We start from the raw sequence: 18380 nt of genomic DNA, 5'->3' as shown, positions 1-18380 counted from the left end.
ACCCTCTCCCAAACACCCCGCCATCACCCTCTCCCAAACACCTCGCCCTAACCCTCTCCCAAACACCTCGCCCTCACCCTCTCCCAAACACCTCGCCCTCACCCTCTCCCAAACACCTCGCCCTCACCCTCTCCCAAACACCTCGCCCTCACCCTCTCCCAAACACCCCGCCCTCACCCTCTCCCAAACACCCCGCCATCACCCTCTCCCAAACACCCCGCCATCACCCTCTCCCAAACACCTCGCCATCACCCTCTCCCAAACACCTCGCCCTCACCCTCTCCCAAACACCCCGCCATCACCCTCTCCCAAACACCTCGCCCTCACCCTCTCCCAAACACCTCGCCCTCACCCTCTCCCAAACACCTCGCCCTCACCCTCTCCCAAACACCTCGTCCTCACCCTCTCCCAAACACCCCGCCATCACCCTCTCCCAAACACCTCGCCCTCACCCTCTCCCAAACACCCCGCCATCACCCTCTCCCAAACACCCCGCCATCACCCTCTCCCAAACACCCCGCCATCACCCTCTCCCAAACACCCCGCCATCACCCTCTCCCAAACACCCCGCCATCACCCTCTCCCAAACACCCCGCCATCACCCTCTCCCAAACACCCCACCCTCACCCTCTCCCAAACACCCCGCCCTCACCCTCTCACAAACACCTCGCCCTCACCCTCTCCCCAACACCTCGCCCTCACCCTCTCCCAAACACCTCGCCCTCACCCTCTCCCAAACACCTCGCCCTCACCCTCTCCCCAACACCTCACCCTCACCCTCTCCCAAACACCTCGCCCTCACCCTCTCCCAAACACCTCGCCCTCACCCTCTCCCAAACACCTCGCCCTCACCCTCTCCCAAACACCCCGCCATCACCCTCTCCCAAACACCACGCCCTCACCCTCTCCCAAACACCTCGCCCTCACCCTCTCCCAAACACCTCGCCATCACCCTCTCCCAAACACCCCGCCATCACCCTCTCCCAAACACCTCGCCATCACCCTCTCCCAAACACCCCGCCATCACCCTCTCCCAAACACCTCGCCCTCACCCTCTCCCAAACACCTCGCCCTCACCCTCTCCCAAACACATTTCCTCACACCCACCTCTCCTGACCTCGCCTGCTAATGTGTGATCTTATCACCATACATAACTAAGAGACTTTCCTAAAATAACTCGGCTGCAGTTAACGTTAACGCAGTTATTATCAGCTCTTACCTCTTCTGACCATCACGCAAGAATTTCGCGAAACTAATTATGAAAAAATATCGAAAAAAACTGTGTTCGAAATTATTTTACACATACGAATAAAATAAATTCGCTGAACGTGAACAAAATATTAATAAACTAGTTTTTTTTTTTTAAGCAAGAGGATTTGCATATGTATTTATTTTTTTTTTTTTTTTGGCCTCCGGATTCTCTCGCATATTTGTTGGATATTTTTCTAGTTATATATATTAGGGATTGGCATGAATGAGTTGTGTTTCTTGTCGAAATTTCTAAGATTTAAAACACAGTTTTCTGAAGAATACAATTGGGTGAAGCTTTATAAATTGTGAAGCTCCAGTGGGCGAAGCCTCGCATATTATTTTCTGAATGGAAATAAGTGGATACAGGTATTTGTGGATGCAGGTATTTGTGGATGCAGGTATTTGTGGATGCAGGTATTTGTGGATGCAGGTATTTGTGGATGCAGGTATTTGTGGATGCAGGTATTTGTGGATGCAGGTATTTGTGGATGCAGGTATTTGTGGATGCAGGTATTTGTGGATGCAGGTATTTGTGGATGCAGGTATTTGTGGATACAGGTATTTGTGGATACAGGTATTTGTGGATATGTGGATACAGGTATTTGTGGATATGTGGATACAGGTATTTGTGAATATGTGGATTCAGCTATGGATGGATGTGTGGATACAGCCATGTGTGGATATATGGATACAGCTGTCATGATACAAGTGATCATTCCTTAATTTGTATTATTTGCATGTATAATATGGAGTAATAGCATTTTAATTTCAGGAATTAATCAAGGAATCAACAGGCGTTTGTTTGTATTATTACGTGTGATATTCCCTGTCTGAGATAGTGCTCGATTATTTTAAATCATAGATACGAGGCCTATTAAAAAATTTGGGACAAAATACTACCTGTAAGATCCTACGTGTTTGGAATTTGAAGTGTTACGGATATATTCTGATCCTTTCAAGGTAGTCTTGATTCTCTCAAGCCTAATTCTCTTAATTATTATGTTCATGGGAAGCGTTAAAGCCATACGGGGTCATGCAGCTATTTGGGGATAGGCAAATGTTCAAACCAAGGAAGAAGAAAGAGATAGCAGGACAGATTATACTGGGAGGAATCCACTTTTAAGAACGTGAGGAATACTGCTGCAGACCTAATGGTCCATACTAGGCAGGTTCTCAAACCCGCTAACAAAAATATTGGCCCAACCGATTCTCAGTTCTACCCAAGAAAAAAGCTTTGGTAACCATATCAACTCAGAAGCTGAAGCACCTGGTCTATCACCAGGACACTTAACTAGCTGAAGTACCTAGTCTATCACCAGGACACTTAACTAGCTGAAGTACCTAGTCTATCACCAGGACACTTAACTAGCTGAAGTACCTGGTCTATCACCAGGACACTTAACTAGCTGAAGCACCTGGTCTATCACCAGGGCACTTAACTAGCTGAAGTACCTGGTCTATCACCAGGACACTTAACTAGCTGAAGTACCTGGTCTATCACCAGGACACTTAACTAGCTGAAGTACCTAGTCTATCACCAGGACACTTAACTAGCTGAAGTACCTGGTCTATCACCAGGACACTTAACTAGCTGAAGTACCTAGTCTATCACCAGGACACTTAACTAGCTGAAGTACCTGGTCTATCACCAGGACACTTAACTAGCTGAAGTACCTGGTCTATCACCAGGACACTTAACTAGCTGACACTTAACTAGCTGAAGTACCTGGTCTATCACCAGGACACTTAACTAGCTGAAGTACCTGGTCTATCACCAGGACACTTAACTAGCTGAAGTACCTGGTCTATCACCAGGACACTTAACTAGCTGAAGTACCTGGTCTATCACCAGGACACTTAACTAGCTGAAGTACCTGGTCTATCACCAGGACACTTAACTAGCTGAAGTACCTGGTCTATCACCAGGACACTTAACTAGCTTAAGTACCTGGTCTATCACCAGGACACTTAACTAGCTTAAGTACCTGGTCTATCACCAGGACACTTAACTAGCTGAAGTACCTGGTCTATCACCAGGACACTTAACTAGCTGAAGTACCTGGTCTATCACCAGGACACTTAACTAGCTGAAGTACCTGGTCTATCACCAGGACACTTAACTAGCTGAAGTACCTGGTCTATCACCAGGGCACTGAACTGGCTGAACACCTGGTCTATCACCAGGACACTTAACTAGCTGAAGCACCTGGACTATCACCAGGACACTTAACTAGCTGAAGTACCTGGTCTATCACCAGGGCACTTAACTAGCTGAAATACCTGGTCTATCACCAGGGCACTTAACTAGCTGAAATACCTGGTCTATCACCAGGGCATTGAACTAGCTGAAGTACCTGGTCTATCACCAGGGCACTGTACTGGCTGAAGCACCTAGTCGAGGTACTAGCTGAAGTACCTGGTCTATCACCAGGGCACTGAAGCCAAAGCGGTCTGGGAGGAATCCATTCTCGAAGCAGATGACTAAGGTCCACCACCCTTCAAGGGTCTTGAAAAAAGGTTCACTAATCAACGACAGGTCCACCACCCTTCAAGGGTCTTGAAAAAAGGGTCACTAATCAACGACATGGTCTAAGGTCCACCACCTTAAACACCGTGGACTAAGGTTCATCAACCTTGAACGCCATTCACTTGAAACACTGAAGTCCACAAACCTTGGCACATGATATGGCACCTGGGGGATGGGAAGGTAATCAAACTTGCTCTCAGGGAAGGTAGATCTAATTCCTTGGACCAAAAGCCGACAACCAGCGTCAATGAACCTCTGCCCTGGCGCTTTACAACTAGTATAGGCATGTTCCGATTTTACCCTTACAGATTATGTACGTTCCTAGTGTCTTACATTGAAGATTTTGTACGTTGTTTCTTACGTAACATATTAGGTTCGTACAGTTTCTTACCTTCAACATATTGTATTGTAGAGGTCTGAGCACAGCTCAGACCTCTACAACACAATTGTCCTCAAAGATTTGTTAAGCTATACCATGAATTAAAAAAAATATCCTAGACTTCACCTTACAAAAGCAGACAAAGCAAATACGATACTAATTATGGACAAGGTGGATTATAGGGGAAAAATTAAATATTATTAGAAGACAGGGGAATTGACGTGTCCCTTAAGTCTGTAATGTAGCTAATGTTGCATTGTTGATTTGAAGAGAATCAGAAGAGGCATTCGCAAGTCATCACATACAACTTATGATTACAATTTCTGCAGCAAAAATGTCAAATTAGGATAGTCACAGCCCAAATATAATTCACACCTTCCATTAAGAAATCCCAACTTCGAAGGTACACCGAAGAGGCATTCTGTTGTATCATAGACCAGTACCCTGAAATTGGAAATTAGGGAGCAGTGGTTCCCACGTTATGCAAATATTTTTTTCCATTAAACCAGTACAGGCAGAAAATTTCAACATTTTTAGCCTAATCCACCCAGTCTCAATTCCCAGGGTTTAGCAGCGTATGAAGCCACTCAGAAGTTACATTATCAAGTTACCAACGATAATTGGTTGAAGGTAATCTGATAAAGCACTCAGAAACTATCGCATAAAAAGCAGTATTAAATTTTTCGAAAATTCTTCCCTTAAAAAAATGACAAACTGGAACCTACACAGGCCAAAATCAATCCAAAATTATATGGGAAAATCACGTGGAAACTTATCACTTGTTTGCTACAGTCAGTGAACTAAATGTTGTAGAGAATTCTATGATAAGTAAATCCTTTCTGCTATCGTAGATGTGATGTTTGTATCGTACGAGTTGAGCAAGAACTAAATGACCTAATTTCTATTGTATATTTAGTATTTGTGGTGTTGGTTGATGTGATAGGCTAGTGGTGGTTGGTACAATCTAAATGGTTGGAAGAAGAGACATGTTGCCAGCTGGTACTCGGTACCACTGACACCAATGTAATATATCCAATACCACCCACTTAACAGGTTCAAAGGTACCTAACGCCAGCCACCTGCCACTAGGTGCTGCTAGGTGGCGTGTTACTTCCGCCACACCTCTCACATCACTACTCCCTCATTATTAGCTCAGGTGTAATTCAACGTGCAAGGTGATTACATTGGATTGTTAAGTCGATAAGGTAATTACAGCGTGATGACAAAAAGTGAAGAAGGGCCTCGATTATTAGCTGGGCGTGACTGGTACTCAAGGTAGTGAACCAGGTAACAAGGAATTGACCTGGGCCTTGGGCCAGGTCACACGAGACGGACCTGGGTCAGGGCACATGTAATTTAACTGTGTGGTGAGCCAGGTCACATAAGATCGACAAGAATCGTGATCCAGGTTACACAAGATTGACCAGAATCGTGATCCAGGTCACACGCGACTAACCAGGTTAACATTGCTAAACATAACACGTATTCGAGTTGTTGAACATAAACAACTAATGAACAAGACATGTGCAAAAGTTGGGTATCTTTATTGTTGATACATTTCGTCTACGTTGTAGGCCTCTTCAGTCACATTCAGAGAATGGACTGAAGATGTAGGCGAAACATCTTAGCAACAGAGATACCCAACTGTTGCAGATGTTTCTTGTTCATAAACTTGTCGGTATTTTAGGTTAGGTTAGGTAAGGTTCGTCAGGAAACAGGACAAATGTTTCCTGACGCGGGACTTAGTCAGATGATGACCCGCCTTTGGAGCTTTGGTCATCTGACCGAGGCCTTCCGCTGGCTTACCGGTCCACCCCTTTAAAAGTTATGATATAATTATCTAATATGTCGGTATTTTATACCATTTTCAACATGAACAACTAAAACTAGCCAAAATAATTGCATGTTCATTGTTCATACACAGATGTATTGTGCTGCATTTTGTGAGGTAGATAATATGTGGTACATTAGTGTATTGTAGTTTCTCGGAACTAGGTATTACATTGTATTTCACTAAGCTCTGAAACCAGTGTGGATCATTCAGCGTAAGGAGTATTGAAGGCTCGATCCTCCATCCAAGAGTGTATGTGTGGGTTCCCTGAATTTTTTCACTGATTGGGTGTCCAAGTGTAATACACATTAACATTTATCGTGAGGACTCGCCGATACATTTTTTTTTCATAAGTTTTATGTCTATTGTAGAGGAGTAGCCCTTTGTACCGTCCTGCGACTTGTCGTGTCAGTGTGTGTTGAATCTCGGAGCTCGCCTTATACGATAGTCACCACGGTGATGAAGGTGTCATCTTGAGCGTTATATCGCTGCGTGGCACGGCAGGCACGGTAGGCACGGTAGGCACGGCCACCTGCAAGCACGTACTGGACTGCCTTTTATAGAAGGCAAGACGCTCCTCTGCACTAATATACGCTTACGGCGCCGGCCCCAAGAATGTAAATGGGTGATCTTGTTCGCGGCCGTGCGAGGCTTCTTGACCAAACATTGTGCCTGTTTCTTGCAAAATTTTAGCCACTTCGATGGAGGTACCTTGATGCTTGTGACCGGCCCTTGATCCACGGAAATGGAGTTATCGATCCCGACCAGACGAGGCACTCTCCAATTATCGCTCTGATTCCAGCGAGTCCATGTTTTAAAAATTTAATGCATTGACAAATTTGCCCACTAATGGGTGCTATTTTGGTCGTAAAACACATCAGTCGTTAAATATTAAAGGAAGATTCAAATGAGTTTAACGTGACTGAACGGAAATAAAAAAAAATCACACTGTTTTAACTCATAAAAATTGCTAGTGTGCCTCCACACAGTCGAACCTTCTCTCCACCGTTAACGTAGAGAGGGAAATGAAGCTTTCTGAAACCTCTGAAGCCAACAGCAGAGGGTTTTGAAAGTTATCGGAGTCATTCCGGGAATCATGGCATGAGTGCTGCAGTTTCGGTCACCGGCCACCTGGACATGTCAACTGTAGCAAGAATCTTGCCCTAGTTACCGTACACCAGCCTTGAAAATTGGATGAGGCCTCGTGTTCTGAATTAATAGCGAAACGTTAGAAGAAAAAATCAAATGTGAAAGTTCAGATAGCCACTTTAAGGTCCCCCTCGGAGATCCCTAATTAGGTTCGCTTTAAAGAGGTAAGTTAATAAGACACTTTTTACACTAATTAATAAACATCTGTATTTTAAATTATGTCAGGATATTTACATGTGTCCTTCCTCCATTAAAATGTGTGTGTTGAGAGAGAGAGAGAGAGAAAAAAAAAGAGAGAAAGAGAGACGGGGTACAGTGTGGTGATAATGCAGGGGTACAAAGTATAGAAACCGAACCTTACCATTGCTTGTGGTCTCTCAACAGGACGCAAGACACCCAGGACGGCGACACCCCAGGGTATGGCGTTGTGAGGGGCAATACGCTGCCTCCTCTCTTTATGCTGGCCGTGTGCTCTTTTTCAGAAGATATTTTGCTCGATCTAAAGTCACAGTGTTGACATTAGTGAAGTCAAGACACGATACAGAATACGCTTTAACTGGGACAATGTTTTGCTCTGTGTAGAGCTTTACGATGAAGCTCTACAGAGTGAAACGTTTTACCAATAAAAGCTGGTTATGTATCGTGGCTCTTTTCTTCTTTCCATATTTTGCTAATTCGCTTTTTTTTTTTACTAATGATGTAGAACAGAGGCCTAGAAATTTAAGCGCCACATGCTATTTATTTTTTTTCCTCTAAGAGTACCTTTTCCATTTTTATTTGACAGCCTTTGCATATTTTGGGTTAACCATTATAGTGTTTCGTTATGTGTTTAATGACTGGACATTTAAGTAGATGCAGTGCGGTTTTCCATGATTTGATTTATATATAAAAGTGAAAGTTGACGGGCTTACTGTAGATGTAACCGGTTTCTACTGGACGTTGCTACTGTAGAATGCAAAATGTAGCCTCATTATCCCTCTAAGTTGGTTTACTGTTTCTAGAACCCAAAATAGTTTAAACTAGAACTAGAGATACCAGGAAATAGATACAAACAATATGATGTACTAAGAGAAAATAATATTTTAGAGATAAACCAGACAGAACTTTGGTGTCACTTAGCACCTGTCTGGGTTCTGGAAAAGTAAACTGACTAGTGGTGAGACCTTGTTGGCTGACCCAGCAGGGTCCTTCAACTGCTCTTGATCCAATCTTTCTGACCTAACCCAATCCGACACCTTCATCCCTACTTCCCAACTCACTGGCATCCCCTGATAACTTAACCAACCTTAATGGGCCCTCGCTTAAGAATAATTAGCTTTGTATTCACCGTAACTTCTCTTTACTACGTGCGCCTGAGCTTTCCTTCCCTGACCTCCTACATTTCCCATATATATATAAATCCCCTCCAGCCTATAAATCTCTAGCTCTACCTCGCCTATCTACGGTCCTCCTGACCATTCTATTTTCTCCCTCTCCACATCCTCCCTCCATAAATCTATGACTCCGAGTCTTGCCCACCGGCAGGTTGGCCCCTGACATTGTGGTGGACGATCTGGGGGAGCCCACGCCCGTCCACAGGGGCAGGCTGGACTACGAGGCGCATAAGGGCGGAGGGAACGACAAACTTCCGATCGTCCTCCTTCAGGGCTTCTTCCGCGGCCCGGGAGGCAGGTCGCCGCATCACCGTCGACCCTCCTATGTATAAGTTCCGACTGGCAGTACTTCCTAATTTCCCACTATTCTTCTTGAGTTATGATGCTCCTTCCTTAATTCCCACGATCTTTCACACTACTGTGTTCTCACGTTTCTTCCTGGGTTCCTAGGCTCCTTCCTGAGTTTCCACGATTCTTTTTAAGTTCACATACTCGTTCCTGAATTCACACGAATCTTCCAGAGTTTTTATGCACCTTCCTGAGTTCCGATGATTCTATTTTTTTTTTTTTTTACTTTCCAACGCACGTTTCTGGGTTCCCAGGATCCTTCCTGAGTATGTACGCTTCTATATTGATTACTCAAGATCCTTTCCGAATACCACACTCCTTCGTGAACTTCCACACTCCTTCAGGAGTTTATTTTGCCAATATGAGAAACTCGTGAATTATTGTAGCTATGGTATTGTGGCTTTTATTAATGTATCTACGCTTTTGTAACTTTCATTGTAACATTTGCAGAGTGTGAGTGAGCTGACCTTGCCACCACACCTGGTGGATGTGACCTCAGTGCTCCGTGGTGCTCTGCCTGTGCTCCCTCGCTCCCTTGCTGCCCTCTGTCTCACCCTCAACATTGTCCTCCCTGGTTTAGGTAAGTCACTACCTCCCTGGTCTTGACGAGTCTCCCATCCCTCCCTGTCTATATGTATATCTCATTATATATATACACACTTTGTTTACTTTCATTCCCGACTTAGGGATTATATTCTCGTCTTGTGATAAGCGGATGATACTAAGCCATTTTAATGACCATTTCATAGCTATGGCCCGGGGCCATAGGCAGGTCAAGACTGACTCTGCTTCCCTGTCGGAGATCATAGAGTCCAAACTAGAGTGCTTTACAAACATACATATTTCAACCTAATTAAATGACCAATAGATTTTTAGATTTTGCTATTGAAGCGGCTAGTTTACTGTGCACTCAATATTTATCCTGTGGATGGTAGTGCAATAGCATATGAATTAGAGATGCATCGGATGTGAAAATTTAGATATCCGCGGATGCGGATGTGTATGAGGATGTCTTACTTATTTTGCGGACGCGGATGTAAGAAATTGTGCGGATGTTAGCCCCTGTTAACCCCTTCCGCGGATGCGGAACATCCTCGGAAGGGGTTAACAGGAGTACATCTGGATATGTCAACAACTGAATTATCTTTTGCACGAAAATCTAGGATATTTTTTTAATATGTCTTGTATCATATTTTCATTACCTAAATATTGGCATATTACATAGGTTGTTCTCCTTTTTTTTTTTTGTATATTCCTCAATAAGTGGACATAAGGCTGCCCGTATATGAAGGGATTCAGGGAAACCGGTTAGCCGGACTTGAGTCCTGGAGATGGGAAGTACAATGTCTGCACTCTGAAGGAGGGGTGTTAATGTTGCAGTTTTATAACTGTAGTGTAAGTGTGCCTCTGGCAAGACAGTGACGGAGTGAATGATGGTGAAAGGTTTTCTTTTTCGGGCCACCCTGCCTTGGTGGGAGACGGCCCATGTGTTAACTAAAAATAAAAAGCTGACCACATACTTTGCATTTAGTTTGATCATTATCTGTGTGTGCGTGTGTGTGTGTGTGTGTGTGTGTGTGTGTGTGTGTGTGTGTGTGTGTGTGTACTCACCTAGTTGAACTCACCTAGTTGAGGTTGCGGGGGTCGAGTCCGAGCTCCTGGCCCCGCCTCTTCACTGATCGCTACTAGGTCACTCTCCCTGAGCCGTGAGCTTTATCATACCTCTGCTTAAAGCTATGTATGGATCCTGCCTCCACTACATCGCTTCCCAAACTATTCCACTTACATAAGAACATAAGAACATAAGAACGAAGGAACACTGCAGAAGGCCTACTGGCCCATGCGAGGCAGGTCCAAGTCTCCTACCGGCTTAAGCCAATGCACCCAACCTAGTCAGGTCAGGTCACATTGACTTAAGGGAGGAACACGGCAACCGACCTGGTAGCACAAGCTATCAGGTCTAACTCACACCCACCCACATCCACTCATGTATTTATCCAACCTATTTTTAAAGCTACACAACGTTCTGGCCTCTATAACGGTACTTGGGAGTTTGTTCCACTCATCCACAACTCTATTACCAAACCAGTACTTTCCTATATCCTTCCTGAATCTGAATTTTTCCAACTTAAAACCATTGCTGCGAGTCCTGTCTAGGCTAGATATTTTCAGCACACTATTTACATCCCCTTTATTTATTCCTGTCTTCCATTTATACACCTCAATCATATCCCCCCTAATTCTACGTCTTTCTAGAGAGTGCAGATTCAGGGCCCTTAGTCTATCCTCATAGGGAAGGTTTCTGATACATGGGATCAACTTTGTCATCCTCCTTTGTACATTTTCCAGAGAATTTATATCCATTCTGTAATAAGGTGACCAAAACTGTGCAGCATAATCTAAATGAGGCCTAACCAAGGATGTATAGAGTTGAAGAACAACCTGAGGACTCCTATTATTTATGCTTCTTGATATGAAGCCAAGGATTCTATTAGCTTTATTGCGAACACTTATGCACTGTTGTCTTGGTTTCAGATTACTGCTAACCAGAACTCCTAAATCTTTTTCGCAATCCGTAATATTAAGATCTACATTATTTAGTTTATATGTGGCATGGTTATTGTCCTGTCCAACATTTAGAACTTTGCATTTGTCTATATTAAACTGCATCTGCCACTTCTCCGACCACTGCATCAGTCTATTCAAATCTTCCTGGAGTGTTCGAATGTCCTCGTCAGAATGAATTCGACGGCCTATTTTGGTGTCATCGGCAAACTTGCCGATGTCGCTCTTTATGCCCTCATCTATGTCGTTTATGTAGATTGTGAACAGCAGGGGGCCCAACACTGACCCCTGTGGAACACCGCTCGTGACACTTCCCCACTCTGATTTCTCCCCATTTATGCAAACTCTCTGCTGCCTATTTGTCAACCATGCCTCTATCCAGGAAAAAATTTCTCCTCCTATTCCATGTGCTTTAATTTTCCTCAATAGTCTCTGATGTGGGACCCTGTCAAAAGCCTTACTGAAGTCCATATACACAATATCATATTCATTACCATGATCTACCTCCTCAAATACCTTAGTGAAAAAAGTTAATAAATTCGTAAGGCAGGAACGCCCCTTTGTAAAACCATGCTGAGATTCGTTGATTAATTTATGCTTTTCAAGGTGGCTACGAACTGCCTCGGCAATTATTGATTCCATAAATTTTCCCACTATGGAGGTTAGGCTTATTGGTCTATAGTTCGAAGCTAAGGACCTGTCACCTGTTTTGAAAATAGGTATCACATTTGCCATTTTCCACTTATCTGGCACCATGCCAGTTTGTAGTGATATGTTGAAAAGATTAGCCAAAGGTGTGCTAAGCTCCTCTTTACATTCCTTTAGAACCCTTGCATACAGTTCATCAGGGCCTGGGGATTTGTTAGGTTTTAATTTATCTATTTGCCTAAGGACCATGTCACTTGTGACCCTAATAATACACAGTTTATTATCGTCCTGTTCTACATAATTTATCATTACTGGAATATCGCTGGTATCCTCCTGTGTAAAAACTGAGAGGAAGTATGTGTTAAAAATTCTACACATTTCCTTATCACTGTCAGTGAACTGACCCGAGGAACTTTTGAGTGGGCCTATCTTGTCCCTGATCTTACTTCTGTATACCTGAAAGAATCCTTTTGGGTTAGTCTTCGATTCTCTTGCAACTTTAACCTCATAATCTCTTTTTGCTTTTCTAATTCCCTTTTTTATTTCTCTCTTTAACTGAATATATCGATTTCTCAATTGCCCCTCTCCTCTTTTGATTTGCCTATATATGCCTCTCTTTTGACCAATCAGATATTTTAATCTATTGTTCATCCATTTAGGATCATTTTTGTTTGATCTGATTTCCCTATTTGGAACATAATTTGACTGAGCAGCTAGAACTATGCCCTGGAAAGCATCATATCGGCAACCATCACCACCTACCTGACCCTTAGTCAGGTCATTCCAGTTCAGCCCACCTAAGTAATTTTTCAGTCCTATGAAATCAGCCAAGCGAAAGTCAGGGACGGAGACTTGATTGCCATTATTAGGGGAATTCCATGATATATTAAAACTGAGTGATTTGTGATCACTTTCCCCAAGCTCATCATTAACCTCAAGATTATTAATTAGTGTTTCCCTACTGGCAAGAACCAAGTCAAGGAGGTTATTTCCCCTAGTTGGCTCTGTCACAAACTGTTTTAAAAAACAATCCTGGATCGTATCAAGAAAGTCACCTGACTCTAAATTTCCTGTCAAATTGCTCCAGTCAATCTGTCTATAGTTGAAATCTCCCATTAGCACAACATTTTCGTATGTAGATGCCTTACGAATTTCGTCCCATAGAAGTTTACTGCACTCCCTATCAAGATTTGGGGCCCTGTAAATCACACCCAAAATTAGTTTTTCTCGGCCCTCGAGAAGCTGTAACCAAACAGATTCAGTGGCTGACGCTTCTAATTTAATATCTTGTCTAACACAACAATTTAAATTGTCTCTGACATACATCGCTACTCCACCACCTTTCCTGTTGACCCTGTCAGTGTGGAATAATTTATAGCCTTGTATGTGACATTCAGAGGGCATCTCTCTATCTTTCAGATTGAGCCAGGTCTCTGTTATAGCAATAATATCTATGTCTCCTGCACTTGCAATTAATCTTAGCTCATCTATCTTATTTCTTACACTCCTGCTATTAGTATAGTAAACCTTAAGGGAGCTAGTCCCTTGCTGCCCTCTGCTGTCCCCCTTTGTTTGCTGACCTGATCTATTGTCTTTATTTATAACTTCATGCTGAATGCCTTTTATACATTTACTGTTTCCAACCCAAGTGTTGCAACCTGCTTGTTTCCCACACACACCCATACCTCTATCTTCCATCAGTTTAAAATCATAGGCATTTCACCAATGGCCTTCTCAATCGAGTCTGCAAGTGCTACCACCCCAGCCCCAGAGAGATGTACCCCATCCCTTGCATACATATCATGTTTGCCATAAAAGTTGTTCCAGTTGTCAATGAATGGGATTGCAAGTTCCTTGCAGTATCTGTCTAGCCAGCAATTTACACCAATTGCCCTAGACAACCATTCATTTCCTACTCCCCTTCTAGGCAAGATGCTACATATGATTGGGATCCCTCCCTTAGACTTAATGAAATCTATAGCTGACCTGTACTTATCTAGCAGCTCTTCTCTCCTACCCTTCCCAATATCATTTCCACCAGCACTGAGACAGATAATGGGCTTGCTCCCATTACCTGACATGATATTATCCAGCCTGTTGACAATGTCCCCAACACCAGCTCCAGGGAAGCACACTCTATCTCTCATCTTCTTATTCCTATTACAAAAAGCACGGTCAATGTATCTTACCTGAGAGTCACCAACCACAAGAATGCGCTTACCTCCATTAGCAGGGGCAGTAGTACCCTTACCTTCACTGGCCACTGAAGTACATTCATCCTGAAGAACAGAGAAGCGATTTCCTACCTTCAGATCTTCACTCTTAACTTTCCTTACTCTGATGCGCCTTCCATTACTGTGAACTACTCGCCACTTGTAGCAGGTGCTGGGCTGCACCTCACTGCTGGTAGCCGTTGCTGCCTCCCCAACTACAGCCTCCTCACAGCGAGAGACAGACTGCACCTCGCTGCTAGAAGCCTCATTCCCCACAACTCCAGCCACCTCACACTCTCTCCCAGACCCATTGAGGTGGACCTTCAGCCTCCTAATCTCCTCCTGGAGAAGCAAGACCTCCTCCTTCAACTCTCCAACCTCAATTTTTAAAACACTGCAGAAGCAAGCCATGCTTTGTAACCGTCCACACTAATCAGCTTCCAACTGTGTCCCCTTGTTACTGTGTCCAATCTCTGGAGCATCCTGTCTTTGTCCACCTTGTCAATTCCTCTCAGTATTTTGTATGTCGTTATCATGTCCCCCCTATCTCTCCTGTCCTCCAGTGTCGTCAGGTTGATTTCCCTTAACCTCTCCTCGTAGGACATACCTCTTAGCTCTGGGACTAGTCTTGTTGCAAACCTTTGCACTTTCTCTAGTTTCTTTACGTGCTTGGCTAGGTGTGGGTTCCAAACTGGTGCCGCATACTCCAATATGGGCCTAACATACACGGTGTACAGGGTCCTGAATGATTCCTTATTAAGATGTCGGAATGCTGTTCTGAGGTTTGCTAGGCGCCCATATGCTGCAGCAGTTATTTGGTTGATGTGCGCTTCAGGAGATGTGCCTGGTGTTATACTCACCCCAAGATCTTTTTCCTTGAGTGAGGTTTGTAGTCTCTGACCCCCTAGACTGTACTCCGTCTGCGGCCTTCTTTGCCCTTCCCCAATCTTCATGACTTTGCACTTGGTGGGATTGAACTCCAGGAGCCAATTGCTGGACCAGGTCTGCAGCCTGTCTAGATCCCTTTGTAGTTCTGCCTGGTCTTCGATCGAGTGAATTCTTCTCATCAACTTCACGTCATCTGCAAACAGGGACACCTCAGAGTCTATTCCTTCCGTCATGTCGTTCACAAATACCAGAAACAGCACTGGTCCTAGGACTGACCCCTGCGGGACCCCGCTGGTCACAGGTGCCCACTCTGACACCTCGCCACGTACCATGACTCGCTGCTGTCTTCCTGACAAGTATTCCCTGATCCATTGTAGTGCCTTCCCTGTTATCCCTGCTTGGTCCTCCAGTTTTTGCACCAATCTCTTGTGTGGAACTGTGTCAAACGCCTTCTTGCAGTCCAAGAAAATGCAATCCACCCACCCCTCTCTCTCTTGTCTTACTGCTGTCACCATGTCATAGAACTCCAGTAGGTTTGTGACACAGGATTTCCCGTCCCTGAAACCATGTTGGCTGCTGTTGATGAGATCATTCCTTTCTAGGTGTTCCACCATTCTTCTCCTGATGATCTTCTCCATGATTTTGCATACTATACATGTCAGTGACACTGGTCTGTAGTTTAATGCTTCATGTCTGTCTCCTTTTTTAAAGATTGGGACCACATTTGCTGTCTTCCATGCCTCAGGCAATCTCCCTGTTTCGATAGATGTATTGAATATTGTTGTTAGGGGTACACATAGCGCCTCTGCTCCCTCTCTCAATACCCATGGGGAGATGTTATCTCCCCATGGGTGTGTGTGTGTGTGTGTGTGTGTGTGTGTGTGTGTGTGCGCGCGCGCGCCAAACTGGTTACAATAACATCAGCCAGTTTCGTCACACTGCAAGTTTCTCCATAGACATATTTAACCTATTTTTATTTTGAATGATAATTCTGCTTAGGCTTCTAACGGCATTTCTATGACATTCACTTTCATTATTTACTTTCTTAATATTATTTCTAATGCTAGATGCAGATACACCAAATTTATATTCTACATTTCCTTTCAGGGTACCTTTTTTTTGGGCCGACTTAGCAACTTTATCTTGAATGAGTGATACAGTGAGTGATGGAATCCATTAAAATTGGTGATTTTGGAGTAGTTATACCTGACTTGTCTAATGATCATGTTGTTATGTGAGTTAAGAATCTTTAGCGATAATACAGAATCAGTAATGATCAAGGAGTCAAGATCAGTGTCATAAATTAACTTTAGCACCATTAAGATGACAAACAAATCAGTTTGCAGTGTAGACAGCCAGTTGCTAAGTGTTATGCTCCTTAGATAAGAACTCCAGCAACATGGTTGCTGGAGTTCTTATCTAAGGTGACCATAAAAGACTCCATCTTAGATCCATCAGTGTATGTAATTTGTTATAAATTATTACTAATACTTAAGAGAGGATTTATTCCTGGGCAGTTGCATTTGCAAGTGATTTAAGGAACGGATTGCTAGTGATGAGGTTTTTGGGAGAGCTTCAAGATATGTGATATATATAGAATACAACTTCCATGGAGGGCTGAAAGGCAATAACCCACCTGGAGTAAATAACACTAAAGTTACCCTCTTCTTGGGCAGGAACAGCTGCTAGCGGGTGGCTGGGTATCTGCTGGGGCCGCAACAGGATGGGTGCGGTAGAGACGAGCGGCCAGAGGTTCACTTCAGTGGTGGTGACCGCAGTCACCGGCTTCGTTCAGCTGTTCACAGTGACGTTCTTCCTAGTCGGGTGGTTCTGGGGCGTGGCGTGGGGCATCCTGCTCGTCTCTATAGCCAGTGAGTGGCATCATACCCAGACTCTTCACCAGTAGGCCTCTCACTCAGCATATTAAAGTGTACCGAGGATGAAGCTTACACCAATAGCCTCCTGTGAAGAGACACAGGAGCTGGACGATACTTGGAAGCTGATACGGGGATAGAGGGAACATCCCCAAGCTATCCTTGGGGACAGGGGAAGCGGTAAATGGAAGTATTCACTGCCTGAAGTAAACCGGCGATAGATTAGTCTCGATTTTTTGCATAGTTGTGATCACTTGGTCCTGCTGACATAATAGATACCTAGTTGTGTTTTTCTCATAAAAGCTTACGAATTATGATTTTTTTCTCAAGTTAAACTGAGGAATGTTAGCTCTCTCTCAGCTGATTTTTTTTTTTTTTAGGATAGATGTATCGCTTATATACGTTGATAAGCTTATCTGAAGCTTTTGTTAGTGTTTTGTTAAGTTCTCACACAGCTTGAACACACAAATGAGGGGCCAGGAGCTATGACTCGATCCCTGCAACCACAAATAGGTGAGTACACACACACACAACATTTTAAAACTCACGGATGACACAGTAATTAACCAAAATATATATATATATTTTTAGGTTAATAGTTATTAAAGATTTCTATCGTTAAAGTAACTCTTCAACGACTTAACTTTAAAAGCAGAATATAAGTCTTACTTATAAAAGTTTTACTAGTGCGAGGGTACACTAGTTTACTTTAAAACTTTAAGTAAAACTAGTTTAAACGTTTTATTAGCGTGAGGAGGGCACTAGTTTTGTATTAGCATTAGTTTAAGTTTTACTAGTAAAGAAGGCACTAGTTTAAATGTTTTACTAGCACGGGGGGGGGAAACTAGCTTAGTTTAAAAGCACAAAATAAAGCTATGAGTAGTAATTAATTGGGACAAAATTAAGTAGATATTTATTGAATCCAATTCTTACTGTAAACACTGTCTTTATTGTCATTATTACCATCTCCATTTTCATTATTACTATTATTATTATTATTATTATTATTATTATTATTTCAGACAAGTATGCTCATTTCCTGTCTGAACATCGCACCTCCCTCACCGGAGCCGTCAGTCTTGAGATGCTGGCAGTCAACGCTAGCTGAAGCCTCGACATCTGTTTTTGAAGCCTCGGCACCTGTAGACTTTCTTCTTGAAGCCTCGACACCTGCAGACTATCCTCTTGAAGCCTCGACACCTGTAAGCCCTCTCCTTCAAACCTCAACACCTGCAGACTCACTTCTCGAAGCCTTGACACCTGCAGACTTCAAGCCTCAATACCTGTTTGTTCCCTTCTCGAAGTCTCAACTCAACAATCTCGTGTTCGAAGTC

The 18380-nt window shown here is 43.5% G+C and overlaps 1 protein-coding gene across 2 annotated transcripts in view; it reads left to right on the top strand.

Moving 5' to 3' along the window:
• LOC128696100 (serine-rich adhesin for platelets-like) overlaps positions 1 to 18208 on the top strand; it is an 89274-nt gene extending 71066 nt beyond the window's left edge. Inside the window, exons 5-9 of one of the 2 annotated variants that reach the window (XM_070095033.1) lie at positions 7522 to 7554; positions 8662 to 8836; positions 9309 to 9438; positions 16849 to 17043; positions 18069 to 18208. In XM_070095033.1, coding sequence (XP_069951134.1) covers positions 7522 to 7554; positions 8662 to 8836; positions 9309 to 9438; positions 16849 to 17043; positions 18069 to 18154 — 619 coding nt within the window. In that variant the 3' untranslated portion in view covers positions 18155 to 18208. The remainder of the gene's footprint in view (positions 1 to 7521; positions 7555 to 8661; positions 8837 to 9308; positions 9439 to 16848; positions 17044 to 18068) is intronic. The other variant, XM_070095034.1, reaches the window with a different exon arrangement.
• Positions 18209 to 18380: the final 172 nt, after the last annotated feature.

The sequence above is a fragment of the Cherax quadricarinatus genome, chromosome 48 (assembly GCF_038502225.1).
Source record: "Cherax quadricarinatus isolate ZL_2023a chromosome 48, ASM3850222v1, whole genome shotgun sequence".
In the NCBI taxonomy this organism is placed as follows: Eukaryota; Metazoa; Arthropoda; class Malacostraca; order Decapoda; family Parastacidae; genus Cherax; species Cherax quadricarinatus.
The sequence above is the reverse complement of the archived record's forward strand: the minus strand, read 5'-3'. Positions and strand labels throughout refer to the sequence as shown.